The 19,220-nt window shown below is 35.5% G+C and overlaps 1 protein-coding gene across 1 annotated transcript in view; it reads left to right on the plus strand.

Annotated features, from left to right (window-relative positions):
* The window catches only part of LOC123252311 (probable ATP-dependent RNA helicase DDX60), a 106,730-nt gene that overhangs the window by 75,629 nt on the left and 11,881 nt on the right, over window positions 1-19,220 (plus strand). Inside the window, exons 22-29 of the mRNA XM_044681679.1 lie at window positions 763-953; window positions 1,252-1,410; window positions 3,408-3,555; window positions 4,370-4,522; window positions 7,372-7,476; window positions 12,471-12,671; window positions 13,560-13,664; window positions 15,964-16,105. Coding sequence (XP_044537614.1) covers window positions 763-953; window positions 1,252-1,410; window positions 3,408-3,555; window positions 4,370-4,522; window positions 7,372-7,476; window positions 12,471-12,671; window positions 13,560-13,664; window positions 15,964-16,105 — 1,204 coding nt within the window. The remainder of the gene's footprint in view (window positions 1-762; window positions 954-1,251; window positions 1,411-3,407; window positions 3,556-4,369; window positions 4,523-7,371; window positions 7,477-12,470; window positions 12,672-13,559; window positions 13,665-15,963; window positions 16,106-19,220) is intronic.

A 19,220-nucleotide genomic window follows, 5' to 3' on the forward strand; every position in this document is an offset into this window, starting at 1 on the left:
ATATATACATACACATTTATGTTTATAATGGACCCTTGTGGCAAATTCCTACTCATTTTTATTCATCAACAAGGTTTTATTATACAACTACTATGTAGATGAATAAAAAACATTGACTTTTCAAAGAAGATAGTTTAGCCCCAGTATGATTCTAGCTATCCCTAACTTCATTATCATCTCTTCTAAACTGATTAAATGTTGCTTCCAAATGAAAGAAGTGAAAATATCTTTTAAACACTTGATAAGTATCCATGCCATTGAGTGATATGGTGCAAGTAAAAAAAAAACTGAACAGCTACTTTAACTCAAGGAATGTTTCACCAAAGATATGACAGTATAATTTGCATTTAATAAGTATACCAAGGAAAGATGGGCTGGAGAATTCAATCTTGACTCAAGAATCCACATTAAATCCATGGATGGAGGTCACTACAAATGTCTTGGTGTCTTCCAGTCATCATATCACATAACAAGGACAAAACTGTGTCTGGGTGTGTTAAGAGAAATATTAATATTCTGAAATTAAAGCAAACTTGGAGGAATATTTTCATAGCAATTAACACTAACACAAAACCTCCTTGAATGCTTAATTTTCAAAATATAAAATTGACTGTAATTAATAGCTTTGCAAGATATTTAACAAAAATCCTATACAATATTAACAAATCAGGAACCCAAAGTATTTGGATGCATTACATTTCCACCCGGGGACCCAACTTTCCTGATTGATGACTGCCTCACCTTTTTTTTTTTTTTGACTAGCCTCAATCATCCTTCCCTTTACTCTATATTACATGGTCATCTCTTCAAGAGCCATCCTTCTGCCACATTTGCATACTCATGTTAAACTTCTCCACCTTGAATTCTGAAACTCTGATCATTTCAACTCTTACCACTAATGTGGGAAGGGATGGGTTCCTCTTCTCCCATCTGGTCTCATTCACCATCCCACAGTAATGTTTTGAATTAAATTGCCCAACCCTAGCCCCCACTCCCCTATGTGTCAGTAGCCTCTATCCCCCTCCCTCACTGTGATTTACAGGGCTCCAGTGGCAAATGTATGCATGTGTCTGGGCAATTTTTGTGCTCTTTTAACAAGGCAGTGATAGACTGAGTTAAGATGATACTATGGGTGGTCAGATTTCATCAATTCCCACAATTTTTTAAACATAGGAAAATTATAGGATAACATCATGCACAAAAGAGGCTACTTACTTCTCTTTTGCAATGCTCTCTTCTTTTTATTTCTAGGTTCAAGATAAAAGATGTAGAACAAAGAGCACAAAGTGTGTGTGATGCTCTGGAAAAAAAGCAGGCAATGAGACAGCCTGACAATGTAGACAAAGAAGTCCACATGTTAAATAATAAACTGAAGAAAGTGAAGAAATCAATGGAGAAAACACCGAGTGTGTATGTATCTGCCTGAGAAAATTGTTCCCTGACTTTTACTGATGTCTAAAAACTATCTCATAAGATCCATAGTCAACATACCAGTTATGTCAAAATGAAGGAAAGTTAAAGTGGACAGGAGAATTTTTGTGTCCCTGGTTATATTTGGGAATGTGTCCTTTAGAGCATACTATAATGGATGGACAGGTTTATGATGACATGGATTCAAGTATGGAAGTTAATACAGAAAAGCTATGTGACTTCCAGGAAACTCTGTATGAGTATAAGCTGCAAAGCTGGTGATGACATTCATTGATGAAGAGAGTCCCCTATCCAGGAAGTTCCTTAAGCCAATACAGTTATAGTTCTCTGTTTCTTCCCCCATTGCCCAAAAGTTTCCTTTACTCCTTCAGAGAAAAATGTCCACAATTTGTATTCAGACTGATGCTCTTCACTGGCCTGTCTTCTGCAAATTCTACTTCAAAAGAAAGATCTGTTCCATCCTTTGACAAATCAGTTTGTCAGATTGCCACTAGAAGAACATAAGAATACAATTCCTCATGTGATAAAATAATAGAAATCTCTTATTTATTAATATCATATTGATGTGGGAATTGTAAACTCTTTGAAGGTAGGGATTAGGCCATTGATTTTTGTATTTCTCCTAGTGCCTTGCACAATTTTTTGAATCTAACAGTTAGATGCTTATTAAATGCTTTTGTTGTATGAATTATTAAATGAATGAATGAATGAATGGAGAATAAGACAGGAAGAAGGCTTTACCTTAATAGCAGCATGTAACTTGGAGTCAAAAGGCCTGGGTTTAATTGCCACCTTTATTACTTATGATCAAGTGGATGAACACAAGTCACACTAACACTTTTTCCTTATCTGTAAAATAGGGCTGATAATTTGAAGTATAATATAGGGGAAGAAGCACTATATTTGAAATTAGGGTATCTGAATTTGAATCCTGGTCCAATCCTTCACCTGTGTGATCTTTGCCAATTTACTTGAGCTCTGAGCCCCAGTTTCTTAATCTATAAAAGTTGGACTAGATCAGTGGTTCCCAAACTTTTTTGGCCTACCGCCCCTTTCCAGAAAAATATTACTTAGCACCCTGGAAATTAATTTTTTTAAATTTTAATAGCAATTAATAGGAAAGATTAGGATGAATGCACTTGTGGCCATCACCGTTCCCCTGGATTGCTGCAGCACCCACCGGGGGGGCAGTGTCACCCACTTTGGGAATCACTGGATTAGATAACCTTCTACAATTTACTCCAACTCTGAATCTTTGATTCTGTCACCCACCTCACCTTTCCATACTCCCTTTATTGTGGCCTCAGGAATCACAGAGAGTAAGATAGAATAATCTAAATCTTATCTAAATACTTTATGAAGCCTTCAAAGCTGCAAAATAAAGCTATGGAAGAAAAGACTTACTTCACAGAGTAGATTTCATCCCTCCCCAGCAGGTGAATCCTGTATTTATGTGAAACTAAAGCCCCCTTCCCTAAGTTTATTAATCTTTCTGATGTCCTTGAGCATGGGTGAATAGATTGAGTCAAAGGAGGTAGGAATATAACTTACAATAAAATTTTTATTTTTATATTTATCTAATGTTTAAAAATGCTTAGACCTTTCATCTTATCATTCTAATTTTAATGATTTCTTTCTGGTTCTATGCTTTTTTCCCTCCTGTTTCTCTATATATTTATTGTAAAATCACTAGTGTTTTCAAAAGCCATGATTTACAGATACAATTTACTCATAGTCTCCAAGGTCTCTTTTCAGTCAAGATAATTCTGACTTGCAATATAAGTCGACCAGAAGATTATATATATTTATTTAATATCTGAATTGTTTCACTGCTTTATGGAGTTATTTCTTTAACATTTATGTAAAACAAACAAAAAAATTCACTTAATCAGTTTGTTGAAAAGAACAAATCATTGAGAAGCAAAAGAAGTCTAAATTTATTTTTAAAAACCACATCTTTTTTCTTGGGGGAGAAGGCCTGAAAATGCCTTGAAAAGATCTTCAAGAATGGATCAAAGCATAATACGTGAAGCTGAGCACACAGCTTTAGTAAAAATGTTGGAAAAGAAGACTGAGGTACCTCCAGACTGTACTTATGCCAACCCCAAAATGATAGATGCAGAGGTGAGAATTTTCAATGGAAATTGGTATTGATAAGCTATCTTTGGTTGCCAGCACAACCTATCTTAGTAATTATAGTCCCTAAAAATTTAATTCTACTCAAAACTTAGTGAAATTCACTAGGATTGCAAGTCTCTATTTCAGAGATTTCACTTGACTACACATAACTTTTTAAAAAAAATATGGTACAGTGTTTCTTACAGATTGAATGAGTCTTAGAAGTATGGGAAACTAGTTGGCTAGAAATAAAATAATGACATTTGGATCTAGAAAGAAACTTAAGGCAGATGCAAGAGCTTTATTTTATGGCTGAGAAAAGGCACAATGAGCTTAGGTGATTTGCCCAAGAACATACTGTTAGTAAGATACAGTATTTAAATTTGAACCCAAGTCTACCTTCCAATATGTCAGTGACACCCTTATAGGGCAGAATTTTGGAGTCAAATGCAACCTGTGTCTTTTAAGTATAGTGTGCATGTGGGTAGGGGTGATGAAACTTTAAATTAGAAGACCAAAATTTGGTACAAGGAGTATCTGTTCTGTCACAGATGTCAAGTGTCTAACAGGGAAGTAATTTGTAGTCCTGACACTATGCAGTGATATATTTGTAGATGTAAGGAAGCAAAGAGACAAACTGTTTTCTTCTCTGTTCTCTATCTTAAGTATTGTCATTTTTAATGTTCTTATTATTGTCTAATTTTAAATTCTTATAGAGTAAGGATGAATCATTTCTTAATACAAAATATTTGGTCATAGAAACTTCTGACTGTTTTAAATGAAAGTATACTAAAATATTCAAATTCTTAATTTATTTTAGACTTTTGAAATGATGTTGTACCGAATTAAAAAAACAAGAAAAGGTAAAGAATTAGAGAATCTGGCAAAAAGGGGTATTGGATATCATCACGGTTCTCTGGATGCCAAAGGACGACAGTTTGTTGAAGTACTCTTCAGAAAAGGGTTTCTCAGGGTCAGTCATTTTTTGCATTTCATAAAATGAATATTATCTTTTGGTAAAGTCCTTCTCCAGTACTACATTATGGTATAGAGATGCCCCTGGATCCACAAAAGCTATGCCAATGAAACACAAGCGGGAAGCCTTAGTTGGAATGGCTTTGAGAGACTCTAGCTGAAGACCTGAATGTTTATTTTCTGAGGTTCAGTCTACTGAAGTTTAAGTATAATAATTACCAGATGAGTTATAGGATGATGACTTTGGTATCACTCAAAGAACATTTGCTCTGTTATAAAGTAGATGTAGTCTGCTTGAAATAACTATGGAAGGTTTTATCTATATCACGGGTTCTAAGCCTAGGGTTCATAGTCCCTGCTGTACCTCTCCCCCAGGGTATATAAGTAGATTTTAACAGATCCGTGAACTTGAATAAGAAAAAAATATTTTCTTTCTTTTCTTTTTAAATTTGAATTTATTTGTGATATTAAAATATTCCAGTAACTCCCTCCTTTCCTCCCCGCCCCCTCCATTAGAGAAAGCTTCATTTGAAGAAAAGACACATACATACACACTCACACATATAATCTTGAGTTTTTTATTCGTCAGTTCTTTCTCTGGAGATATATATATATATATATATATATATATACACACACACAAGTCATTCTTCAAACAATATTTCTGTTGCTGTATATAATGTTCTCTTGTTTCTCTTCATTTCATTCTTAATAACTTCAAGTGGAACTTTCAATACTTAAAAAAAATTAACCTTGTCATTTCTTATGGCACAATATTTCACAACCATCATCTACCACAACTTGTTTGGCCATTCCCCAATTTCTGGGTATCCCCTCAATTTCTGATTTTTTGCCACCACAAAGAGCTGCTGTAAATATTTTAGAACATATTGGTTCTTTTCTTTTTAACCTGACCACCTTCAGAAACAAATCCAGTAGTGGTATTGCTGGGTCAAAAGATTTACACAGTTTTACAACTCTTTGGGCATAATTTCATATCATTCTCCAATAGGTTCTCTTTATTTCAACATAATTTGTCTCTTTGGTATTATGTGCATTTTACAATAAAAAAGATTCTTCTGAAAAGAAAGATCCATAAACTTTACTAGATGGCCAAAAAATGTCAAGAAACCTTGGACTACATAATCTTACATCAGTGAAGGTTGTAAAAAAGTGTTATTATCTCAGTTATAGTTATGAAATAACTACAAAATAATTACTGTGATTGACTTGTTCCTTCCTATAAGCTGAATTGTGTAATTTAGATATAGCCTACAAGTCAGCAACTTAAAGTAGAAAATATGGTGGATTTGGAGCCCGTGAATCTGGATTTAAATTCTGAGTGTCTTATTTACTACTTATGTGATGTTGGGCAAGTCACTTATCTTCTTGGGCCTTGGTTTCTCCTTTTATAAAGTTTGAGATTTGCACAAATGACCTCTAAGATCCTTTACAACTCTAAATCTATGATCCTAAGTTTACTTTTTCTTAAATGAAATTTTCTGAGATATATTTTTGGGACATAGTTAATGGTCAATAAAGAAATAAGTTGGCTTGAATATGCAAATTTGTTATTATTTTATTTTATTTTTCCAGTGTAGAATGGGTAGTTGTGGGAGAGGAAAAATAGATTGCTATTAATTGAAAAAATTTAAATGTGAGAAATATTCTATTCCTCACCATTTTCAAATATTTTTTCAAACAAAAAAATTTATGTTACATACACAATTAATTTAGAAAAAGTACACTTCTTTGTACTCCCATGCACCAAAATATTTTTTCACATGTTTTAACACATTGCTTCAAGTAATGGCATAAAAGATTGTCAGTCAGTAAATGTGCCATAACCATACCTTTTGTATCTTGAGAGTACATATTGGAACTTGTATCTTATTGGGAAAACCTGAATTACCTCTCTGCCAGAATGGATTATCAGGATAGGGTTTTAATGGGTAATATAAAAATCCTGGCTCAAAATGAAATTGTTAAATAATTATTCAGTGAATTTGACCTGTAATAATTAAGCTGAAATTAATAAATAACACTCTTTCCCCCGAGTTATCTATATTAGTTGAATCCAATCTTAACTTTACTTTGGCTGTACTAATTAAAATTAGAACATTCTGAATAAATATGCTATAATGACAAAAATCTGAATGATGTAGGTCACATTTCTGAAAAGCATTTAATTAATGCATTTAAAGACATTGCTATCATTTAGCAATTTGTATCAACGGAATCTTTCCTGGCAACAGGAAAGCAGAGTTAAGCAAACCAAATCACCATATTGCCCATCACATTTCGATCAGTGGAGTTATGTTTCATCAACAGCTTCAACTGAAATATTGGTTTTTAATTGAATTGGTTTAGGAATTCTTCCAAATTGAAGAATGATTTGATTTTTTCTCATAACTAACAGAAAACTAAGGAATAGAAGAAGTCAATTCTGTGTCTGCAATATGAAGTGCAGAAGATATGGCCAAATATTTGGATATTTAGAAAACTTTGCACCATCCCCTTCTGCTTTTTCCAGCCCTTTTCAATTAATTTAGGGAAAATGGATTTTCTTGTGCATAATTTATCTATTTAAAATGATCTATAGAGTTAGAGCTTCTCTAGACAAAGCTCAGTGGGTGGGAGTGGAGGAAATCACTGATTTTGAAAGCCATGTTTTGGGGTGTATTTATTCCGTCTAAGGGAGGTTATTTGTCTCTGGCTATTTGTAGTAAGATCTTCAGCATAGGCTTGCAATCCAGAGAGTTTCAGAAACTGCAGAGGACACATAGGTCTTGTTTTACAACTATGTTCTCCTATGAAAGATTCTTTTTTTTCTTTTTCTTTTCCTAGGTTGTGACAGCTACTGGCACCCTTGCTTTAGGAATTAACATGCCATGTAAATCTGTGGTGTTTACTCAAAACTCCATCTATTTGGATGCTTTGAATTATAGACAAGTAAGAGAATATTAATTCTTATGAAGATGGTCACTGTGTATGTGAAAATGAGTTAATGAGGTCACCACCTCATCATCTTGTAAAAGTCTACTATTCCAGCTTTCATTTTTTCAGGTTTAATTTAAGACTGGGTCTTTCCATTACACTCATTTTGGAAGTGATGGGACTACCCTGGATTGCAAGGAAACACCTATTCCATTTTGATTTGGGCCAATTTATCCATCCATAGGCATCCCCACTATGCCCCACTGGGGGCTCATTATGCTGATGATGAACTTTGCCAATCTTAGGGCAGACAGTCAACCATTATATTCACACTCCTCAGAGCTCTGGAGGTCAAGACAAAGGACAACCTTAATTTCGCCATAGTTTGGATTACAGGTGTCCATAATCAGGGTTGCCTGGCTGCTCCATCTTTTTCACTTTGTTGGTGGTACAGTAATTTTTTCCAGTAACATATCTATTTTACTCCATTCTGTTCTTTTTAATCCAGTTCAACAATTATTTAAGGTGTTAATATGTGCCAGACACTCTGAGGATATAAATACAAACAATACCTCAAGGTGCTCTCATTCTCTTGGAATGGTACAGATGCGAAAGTCCTTTCTTTTGATTCACAGCATTTACATTCAAATTTTACCTCTAATCATTACTAACTATATGACTGTGGGGAAATGACTTAATTTTCTTGGGCCTCAACCTTCTCACCTGGAAAATGATGGAGTTATACAAGATAACCTCTGAGGCCCCTTTGAATTCTAGCTGTATAATCTCATGATCCTTAAGTAAATACAAACTACACATAAGGATGTCTTCACCCTTTATCTCTCTTAAGTCATGCCCATGCAGCCTGCCTGCTTTCTCCTAGTTAAAAGGTCTGATGATGATCGATGCTCTCAGTTTTAACCACATTTTTTCTGCCATGAATCTGTTGAACTTGGGCTAAAGCCAGTATCATGATATAGAAGAAATCATGACAGTTTGGGAGACAGAGGACTTGGACTCAACCATAACATGCAATACTTGTGTAGCCTCAGCAAATCACTTAGATTTTTTGGAATTCAGTTTTCTTATCTGTAAAATGTTAGAGTAGGTGACCTCTGAAGTCCCTTTTATTTCTAAATCTGTGAGCCAATTTCCTATCCTGATGGTGGCCATCCTCTGTACATATCCTTTTAGCTGAGTTGACTAGCAATAAGCTTGCTGTCAGATAAACTTTCCCACAATTCTGCTGGCTGAGTTCTAGTCCTGAATGGTACATTTTTCTTGCCTCTTAATATTCAATATAGCCCAAAGGTAAAGCACTCAGCACAATGATAAAGCCATACTTATCAGTGATAAGGACACAACCCTAGAGATGTGAGCTGAATACTTCCATAGTGGTCTCAAAAGATGATAATCAACCAATGCTGAAGCCTTTGACTGTATTACTCTGGTTGAAATCAATTCCACCCTAACTGAATTTTCAGGCTTATTTTGGCCTGACAGTGAACATTAAGAAATCAGGTTCTGCAACAGTGCACTGCACCATCCATATGTGGAATCATTGGTTACAACAAATGGAGAGATTTTGAATGTTATTAGACTCCTTTCAGGGAGTAAAGCCCTTAATGCTGATTCCAATCCAGCAGAGATTTTTAAGGCAAGGGTTCCACTGTTCATACAAAAGCTGACTGAAATTTGCTGGCTTATATGGCAAAAGGAGTTTATCCCCTATATCACGGATGCCTCTTTTTTCCACCTCTATAAAGGAGAAGTAAATAGGCTATCCTATGAAAATCATGGGAGAAAGGGAGTCTGTCTCTTAGACATTGCTGGCAAGATTCTTGCCAAAGTCCTCCTTAATTGTCTGATCCTTCACTGGAAGATGGCCATCTTCCCAGAGCCAATGTGGCTTCAGAATGGGCCAAGGAATGGTCAACATGATGTTGACTGCCTGAAAACTCTAGGAGAAGTTCCAGGAATCGAACAGAGTTATGGAAACAACTTTTGGCAATCTGAATAAGACATTTGATGCTGTCAGTAGTGAAGTAGTGAAGGCTTGTGGAAGATCATGGCAAAATTTGGTTGTCCAAAGAAGTTCTTCAATATTATAAGCTGATTCCATGACCGTATGGACTGATATATAATGGACTGATGCTCTTGTGCTCTCCTAGTCACCAAAGGAGTGAAGGAGGGCAATGTCCTTTTATGCTTTTTAGCAGGATGTTTTCAGCATTGTTGTCAGATGCTCTCAATGAAGATGGAAATAGCATCAAGGTCAGCTACCACACTGGCAGTAAATTATTTAAATTTGGCTAAAGTGGAAGGAGATGACTGGTACTTGGCTTCCTATTTGCAGATGATTATACATCCAATGCAGACTCTGAGGTTGAGACACAATAGAATATGGATTAATTCTCTGTTCCTTTTGCTTATTTTGGCCTGACAGTGAACATTAAGAAATTAGGTTCTGCAACAGTGCACTGCACCATCCAAATGTGGAATCATTGGTTACAACAAATGGAGAAATTTTGAATGCTATGGGTAAATTTACTTACCTTGGCAGGATACTCTCCAGGAGTGTCACACAGATGATGAGGTTCATGTCCACATTGTCAGAGCTAGCACAATGTTTGGGAAACTCTGAAGGAAAGAGTGGGAGAGAGAAGAGACATCAGGCTGCCTATCAAACTTAAGGTCTTTAGAGCTGTTACGCTAATGTTATTGTAGTATCCCTATAAAACCTAAGCAATATACCAGTGTCCTGCAGGAATTGAATTGCTTCCATTTACATTTTCTTACAAAGATTCTGAATATTACCTGGCAAGATAAGGTCATTTCTTGAGCTAGATTGCCAAGCATCCAAACTTTACTGCAGAAAACACAACTGTTATGGTCTGGTCATGTTCAAATGCCAAGCACACATTTCCCCTAAAAGACCACTTTTCGGAAAACTCACTTAAGACAAGTGTTAACATAGAGTTCTGAAGAAGTGATACATGGACACATTCAAATTCTCTGAAGAACTTTGTTATCATTTGTGAGATGTGGGAAACACGCACATAGGACCATCTAGTATGGTGTGCTCACATCAAAGAAGACTGCTCGGGGGCAGCTGGGTAGCTCAGTGGATTGAGAGTCAGGCCTAGAAATGGGAGGTCCTAGGTTCAAATCCGGCCTCAGCCACTTCCCAGCTGTGTGACCCTGGGCAAGTCACTTGATCCCCATTACCCACCCTTATCACTCTTCTAATTAGGAGCCAATACACAAAAAAGTTAAGGGTTTAAAAAAAATTAAAAAAAAAAAAAAGACTGCTCTATGAGCAAAGCAAAATTGCACGATTCCAAAAAGAACATGAGACGGCCGACTTAGAGATATCTCCATCTCAGTTGTTAATATGGGCTATTCATGCCTGGTCTGTGGTAGAGACTTCCAAGCTCATATTAGTCTGCTTAGCCAAAGTCAGAAATATAGTACATAGACCCCACCATAACGGCGTCAATTTGGCCCTCTTCAAGTACAAAAAACAATCGTCAATCAATCAATCAACTTTGCATTATATGAAACACTATTTATGCTATATCTCTACAAGATTTTAAACTCAATGAGTCCATAATCTATGACGTATCACAACTCTCTATTTGGTTTTGTATGGTTGAGCTAGAATTTGAATCCAGGTCCTCTGACTACAAATCTCTGTCTACTTTGTCAGTGCTATTCAGTCATTTTTTTATTCCAACTCTTCATGACTCCATTTGAGATTTTCTTGGCAAAGATACTGGAGTGGTTACCATTACCTTCTCCAGCTGTGAAATCCGAGGCAAACAGCTAAGCGACTTCCCCAGGATCATAGCTAGTAGGTGTCTGAGGTCCAGTGTGAACTTTGAAAGATGAGTCTTCCTGACTTTAGTCCTCGAGCTCTATTCGGTATGCTACCTAGCTACCTCTACTCATGTTAACTTTTAATCCATTTTACCTTTTCAGCTTCAGCTTCCTCCTTTATTTTACAGAGTTGTTAGGAAGGAATTGTTTTATAACTACACAATCCTATATAGTTGGCTTATAAACCATATGGTGCCATTTTGATATGAGTTGTAATTATTTTTTTCTGGTTAGTTTTTCCTTTTCTGATTTGCCATCATATTGGTCATTTTTGCAGCTGTTACTTTTGCTTAGAACATTCTTCTCTAGAAATTGATCTCTGGGAATCACTTTAGTAACACCTTGATTTTCAACTTGTTTCTTCCAATAGTTTTTCTGGGATAACTTAATTCCCAAAGGCCATGCCCTTGATTTATACTCCACTAGACTCAGGTAGAATTTATATTTCAGTGCCTAGACATTTTCCTGTAAGTTGCCCATGAACATTGGAGCTTTCTTTAAATTATAAGTTCATTTTTAGGGAGCAGTACAGTACAGCACAGCTGTTTTTTTAATCCCTTCTAATTATGGCTGTAGTAGTAAAGTGCCAGTGGAGAGAGCTTACTTTGAAACCAGGGTGACCTGGTTTGAGACCCTGGACATATCCTTCAATCTTTCAGTTCTCTAGTTAACTCTCTAGGACTATAGGTTGTGGAGAAGTTGTAGAACTACATAGGTAGAGAATTTTTTTACATTTATGAGTTCAATATAATAAAGAAAGTTCTGATCCAGTCTGTATTTCAATCTGCTGTGGTTAGTTGTTTATATTTTATTCTCCTATTACGGGATGATCTTTTTGAGGGCCTGGATGGGATGCCTTTCTCCTTTTTAATCCTTGGAATTCTATTTATATAGAAGGAGTTTAATCACTGCTTTGAACAAATAAATGATCACAACTAATTTCTCCTTTTTCTCAGTCATTATGATCTTTCCACAAAGTCCTGCATAAATTGACCATGATCCTTGTTGCATCAATTCACTTGCAAATGTACCATTCACTTGCTCCAATATAATTAATGTCAAATTACAGATTACTATCATCATAAAAATATTATTTGGGAACACTTTACATTATGCTCTTTCTATTCTAGATGTCCGGACGTGCAGGAAGACGGGGTCAAGATTTTCTGGGAAATGTGTTTTTCTATGATATTCCATTACCGAAAATAGAAAAACTCATTAAATCCAAAGTACCAGAACTGAAAGGCCAGTTCCCCCTTAGCATGACCCTGATCCTACGGCTCATGTTATTGGCTTCCAGATCATGCAATGTCACAGATGCTGAAGCAAAGGTAGCACCACTGATGTTAATTAATGTTCTCTTCCCCGTTATTGACTTAATTGTCATTTTGATTGTTTATCCTCTCAATTCAATTCAGTAATAACTTTTCAATTCTGTAGTGCCTCAGTAATGTTTCAATATCTTGAATGACAGTTATCTTTTGGGAATTTTATTAAAAAAATAAGTTGTATTGATGCCTTTCATTTCCTGATAGCCACCTGCCTTCTCCCACCCTCACACCTGATTGTTGAACTTCAAACTCTTGGTGTGCCCCCTGGGCCCATTGCTACCAAACAGTAAAGTGGACACAAGCAATTAGCTCATCTACCTCACCTTTATTACACCCACTTCTACAATAGGCAGCCCAGTTATCTGTTTTTGTATCGAGCTTCTTGTGTAGAAAGCCAAGTCTGCCCACTGTGGGTCACAAATGAAGTGATACTGGGTGGAGGGGCTATTTTTCCTTTGTTTAATATATAATGGGACTTTCCACTGAAGCTTGTGACATTTGGATGGAGGCTCCCTTCAAGTTAGGCTGACCTTGTTGTAGTCATTATATAGACAGGCTGCTCCCAAAAGTTTTTAAATGTCTTAAAATTGCCCCATAATTTGGAGAATATTGCTTTCTTGGCTCAGCTTATTCTACTTTGTGTCAGTTCATACATGCTTTTTTGTGCTTTTCTGTATTTATCAGATTCAGTGTTTCTTATAGTGCCCCATCCTATTTTTGTTTTGTGTGTCCCACTTATAAATAAAAGGGATTGTATAAATAGCCATAGGAGATAAGAAAATATGCCTTCCAGTGGGAATTTGCTCCCTATCAGAATACCTTTATGGTCTTTTATTTATAAAATTCCTGTTAAAGGTGACTAATTCAAATACTTTTTTTTCTCTGAAGGTGATTTCTGTCCTTAGTCATTCACTACTGTCCTTCAAGAAACCCAGAATCAATGAGATGCTGAAATTATATTTTTTATTTTCAATGCAGTTTCTTGTGAAAGAGGTATGGTTCTCATTTCAATTTCTGTGGAATGTGACTGCTAACCTTAGAGCTTTCTTTCATATGCCAATCTGATTAAAATTTTCATATGGCTGTGCCTGAGAGTTAATATTGAAACAAACAAATAACCAAAAGAGGCTGTTTTTTAATTCTTTCCTATTGCTGTTAAATAGATCAATGGAATTTAGGTCATCAAGGAAACTTCTAGATTAGTACAACTGTTTTTGTTTTAGAGATGAAGCAAATATAGCACAGAGGAGTAAAAGAACTTTCCTGAGATTATACAAGTAGTTATTGGGAGGAGATAAGAAAAGTGTCCAATTATTCTGGCAATCATTCTAAAGTTCTTACCTCTACAGCACTCTGTTTTATATACTATAGATTCTAAAATATCCCAGTACTACCTTCAGCCCTCTAGAAAATTGCAGCAAAACACACAAGATAGTGAATCAGTGAAGCCTGGAGCTTGGAACGTTCCCAGTTATTTCTTTACTTTCAGTGGTATATCTATCCCAGAGCTTGGGCTAGTTATATGATTGAAAAAGCACATATTTTATAGTGGTTTGAATTCATATTCTTCTGATTGCCTTGGCATCTGTAATAAATCACTTTACTGTTTTGGGTCCCAATTTCTTCGGTAACAAAATGAGGAAATTGGCTCGTTTGATCACAAAATGTATAAAGTTCTAAAAAGAAAAAAAAGTTCTAAAAAACAGGCATCGGTAGCTATCTAATTCATCTTATCTTTGAGAAAAAAATCTTCACTATGGCATACATGCTCAATAAGAATTTGTCCAGGTTCTACTTAAAAATCTTCAATTAAGGGAAACCAAACCAATCATTCCCCCTCAAGAAACACATCTTAGAGGAGCTTATTTCACTTTAGATCAGCTCTAATCAACAGGTATACTTTCCTGATTTCAAACTAAGTTTGCCTTCTTCAACTTGCATTCATTACTCTAAGGTTTGTTCTTAGGGGACAAAACAATATAAGTCTAATCCCTCTTACACGTGATTGATTGTAAATTAGCTTTAGATAGCTGCTCTATCTTTCTGAATCTTCTCTAGCCTGTATATCCATAGTTCCCTCAACCACTCCTCATAGAAGGAGGACCTTCAAAGAAGACCTTCACTATTCTGCTTACTCTTCTTTGGATGTTTCTTAGAAGGTGGTACCTATACCTAGACTCAATATTTTAGATGATATTTGATGAGGCCAAGTACAGAGAAGTATCATGCTCATTGTGCAGTCTGCATCTGAAAAATCTTGCTATTATATTCTAAAGTACTGAATTTTCTAATTCAGTTGAAATCTGATCTAAGGACTATTAGAATTAAATCAAAGCTCACAGCTGTTCTCTAATTAATTCAAATTTTCAGGGGCCTATAAATATGAAATAGTCTTCCAGAAGCCTTCAAGATTTGGGTTAAATTTGAACACCGAGGCATAGGATTTGTGATGATTTTGAACTAAATCAAAATTTGGTTCAGATATCACTTCTAAGAAATGTCCTAGAAAAGGTGCATTGTGTGGGACATGCTAAAACATTATTTGATTTTTATTTGGTGATATTTTAGAATGAAAATAATTTGGTCATTTCTTTATAGTTAAGAGGTCATTAAAATATATCTCCAGTTGGATTTCTCACTTCTTTTAAACTTGATTATGCCCATGAAATCTTGGTAATATTTCACTAAAAATTTAATTATGAAAATATGATATATTAAGCATGACATAAATGTCTTTATGACCAGATTGATCACTTCAGAAGCAGTATTAGGTAGCAGATAGGGATAGTGGACATTGGAATGGGTAATGGATAGCCCAAGAGTCAAGTAATATCTCTAACACCAATTATGTGGCAATGGGTTAGTCAATCAATTCCTCAGAGCCCCAGGAAATTCACTAAGATTATAAATTATACACAAGCCTCTGATCTTCTTTAGATGAGAGTTCACACAAGAACTTCTCTTTATATCAACATAGTTCCATATTTGTACTAAAATATGAAAATGATGAATCTTGCTTATGTTTTGGATTCACAGATGGCTTACCATCTCTATTCAAAAAGTTTTGTATATACTAGGTGTCTAATGAATGTATTTTTGTACATATAGACCTTTAGCCAGTGTTCGTTGATTTTGAAAAGGAGAAGAATTAATTGTAAGTGTCTCCCTTTTTAGAGATCAATTTTTCTTCATATAGGATTAAATTCAAACTGGACCAATAGAAATGTTAAGATTGCTTTTAAGTTTACACATTCAGAGATTTAAAAAATAATATATTATTTTAACTGTCTAGGGATATTTGGATTGTGAAGGAAAACCAATTGGTTTTGCTGGACTTGTATCACATTTGTATTATGAAGAACCTTCTAATATTCTGTTTGTCAGTTTTCTCAAGAAAGGGCTGTTCCATAATCTATGCCAACCCACTAAAAAAGGTGAGCTTGCATTTTCACGTATCTAGAAGAATTATAGTAACTTAGTTATATCTTACCTGGATTCAACTTCTCAGAAATCATGCACCAAAATTAGGTGCCAAAAATCAATCAATAATCAACAACTACTTATTAAATTTTTAATGTGTTCCAGGCATTGTCAAAATAAATATTTGATAATGTGAGGCTGATTCACAAAATGCCTGAGCCTAATCTATTTATTGACAAGGCTAGCGATTACCAATAATAGTGGTTAATGGTTCCTAGAAAACTAAGACCTCTAACACAGTCAAAGTAGCCTTTTCACAGTTTAGTTGTTATATAAGGTCTAGGTATCCCCCCCCCAAACTAAATTTGTCATTAGTTCTTAATTATGCTATCTGTCCATCTGATCATAAGTCTTTATCCATCATGGTGACCTGAAAACATAAATTAGGCCAATATCCCCTTGGAAAAGTGGATTCCACAGTACCTTCCCAAACCCAGGACTTTCCAGAATCCATGGTATTATGAAAAGGGGAGGAGGGCCCAGACTTACTCATCCTCTTGTAACATTTTCCAGAAGGTATGTTATTTATTACTCCATGTATTAATAGCATCCAATATTAGAACAACATCTTATGATCAGATCAAATCATCTTTCATCCATTTTTCTGATCTCCCTCAACTGGTGTGCTTGTTTTGCCTACTTATTGAGGAATGAGCTTTAGACTTGCAATGTAATAATATAAATCTTAAAGTCTTAAAGCTTGATTGCAATGGTATTGTTATGACTGACAAAACTCAACTATAAATTAACAATCAGTAATCAATAATCAGTTTCACAGCATCGAAGTACAAATACAAAAAATGAAATAGTCCCTACTAGTGGTGACATATCTAAACTAACTTAGTTATCCTCCAGCCCTCTGTCTTCCTCCACTTCCACCTAAACAAATGGTTTTTGCCTTTTATTTCTACTTCTAAAATGTCTCTGGCGTCTTTCCCTTTCTTATCACTGCCATGTCATCCCCATGGTTCAGGCCCTTATCACCTCTCACCTAGACTACTAACAGTGTTCTCCTAATTTGTCTTGCTGTGAATCTTTTTACTCTCCAATTCCTCTTCTATATCTTCTATATGGTTCCCAAAATAATATTACTAAAGCACATATCTGATTATGTCACTTTCTCAAGAATTGTCTGTAATTCTTTATTGCCTTTAGTATAAAATACAAATCTCTTAGTTTGGCAGGTAAAACCCTTCATGATCTGCTTCCAGCCTGTGTTTGAGACATATATACATATAGACAGATATTAATAAATGATAGATAGAGGGACAGGTGGAGTGGATAGAGCATTGGGTTTGGAATCAGGAAGATCTGAGTTGAAACCTGGGCTAGCTCTGTGACCCTGGGCAAGTCATTTAACCCCAACTTGCCTCAGTTACTCGTCTATAAAGCAGAGACATCCTAGAGAAGGAAATGGCAACCTTCCATATCCTTAGCAAGAAAACTTCATGAACAACCCCCATGGATCATGAAGAGTGGGACATGAATTAATGACTTACCAACAAAAATAAGATAGATAGGATAGATAGATAGATGGATGGATGGATGGATGGATGGATAGATAGATAGATAGATAGATAGATAGATAGATAGATAGATAGATAGATAGATAGATAGATAGAAGATAGATAGGCAATAGAGTTAAATGATAGGTAAATAGATTGATGTTAGATAGATGATAGGTAGATTAGGGACAGATAGAATATTTGTTAAGTGCATACTATAAGCTAGATGCTGTGTTAAGTACTGAGGATATAAACAGAAATAAAAAAGACAATCCCTATCTCTAGGGTGCTTACATTGTACTAGAGAAAGTGAACATTTAGAAATACTAAAAAAAAAAGTGATGTGGGGGGGAAATATATGTAGAATAGGCTTAGTGAGGAGACTGCAAAAAAACCCCTTTTCATTCCTAGCAAGAGAAGGTAAAACGACTCAACTATCAGTGCTAGGGGCAACCAGAAGCAGCAACTGACTTTTTTCTGTTATTTCACATTACTACATTCCATGGGCTACACGTTTAAGGGAAAACGACTTTCTTGTTGTTCCCCAAAATTAATATGATGCTTGAACCAACTAATTACCTTGCCTGGAATATATTCCCTTTATTCCCTTTTCACTTCTACCTCTTAGAATTCTGAGTTACTATCAAAGTTTAGTTCAGATTTTATCTATTGGATATTATCTTTCTTGATCTTTCTAGATTTTAGTGCCTTTTCCTTCTTCACATTAGTTTGTACCTATTTATCCATGTACATGCAGTCATAGTTTCATATATTTAGTTGTGTAAGGAATATTAGCAGTCATACAGGATAACCTCTTACTTGTTTACAGATTAAGAAACTGAGGCTCAGAGAGCTGGAATGACTTGGTCCAGGTTGCGTGGGTGGTAAAGGTCAGAGCTTGGATTCTGTCTTACCTTGAATGACTCCAAGCCCTTTCCTAAGTTTGGTCCTTTTTCCATGGTGTGACCACAGAATCCCCCCCCATACTGTCTTTTACTGCAGTTTCTGTTTGTTTTGCCTTGTATTGCCAGCATCTAACCAATGCCTTTTGTATAATAAGTACATAATAAACATTGTTTACTTGAATTAAATTTTTAAAATCTATCTTCAAATATAAAAATAGAACTCCAAGTATTTGAAGATTTCAAGTTCATCTGTGCTAGATAAAACCTTTAGTATATTTGGCTGGCCCATATAGTCTAACCTGTGCAAAATCCTATCCCGAGTAAGACTCCATCTTAAATCCTACATAAAATATTTCTCATTTTCCATATTCCAAAGCTAACATACATGTTATTGTTGAAAATTATTGATTTAGGGGACAGCTGGGTAGCTCAGTGGACTGAGAGCCAGGCCTAGAGACGGGAAGTCCTGGGTTTAAATCTGGCCTCAGACATTTCCCAGCTGTGTGACCCTGGACAAGTCACTTGACCCCCATTGCCCACCCTTACCACTCTTCTGCTTTGGAGCCAATACACAGTACTGACTCCAAGACGGAAGGTAAGGGTTTAAAAAAAAGAATATTATTGATTTAGATACTGATAGACATAAAACTTCTACAAGT

The sequence above is a fragment of the Gracilinanus agilis genome, chromosome 6, assembly GCF_016433145.1.
Source record: "Gracilinanus agilis isolate LMUSP501 chromosome 6, AgileGrace, whole genome shotgun sequence".
In the NCBI taxonomy this organism is placed as follows: Eukaryota; Metazoa; Chordata; class Mammalia; order Didelphimorphia; family Didelphidae; genus Gracilinanus; species Gracilinanus agilis.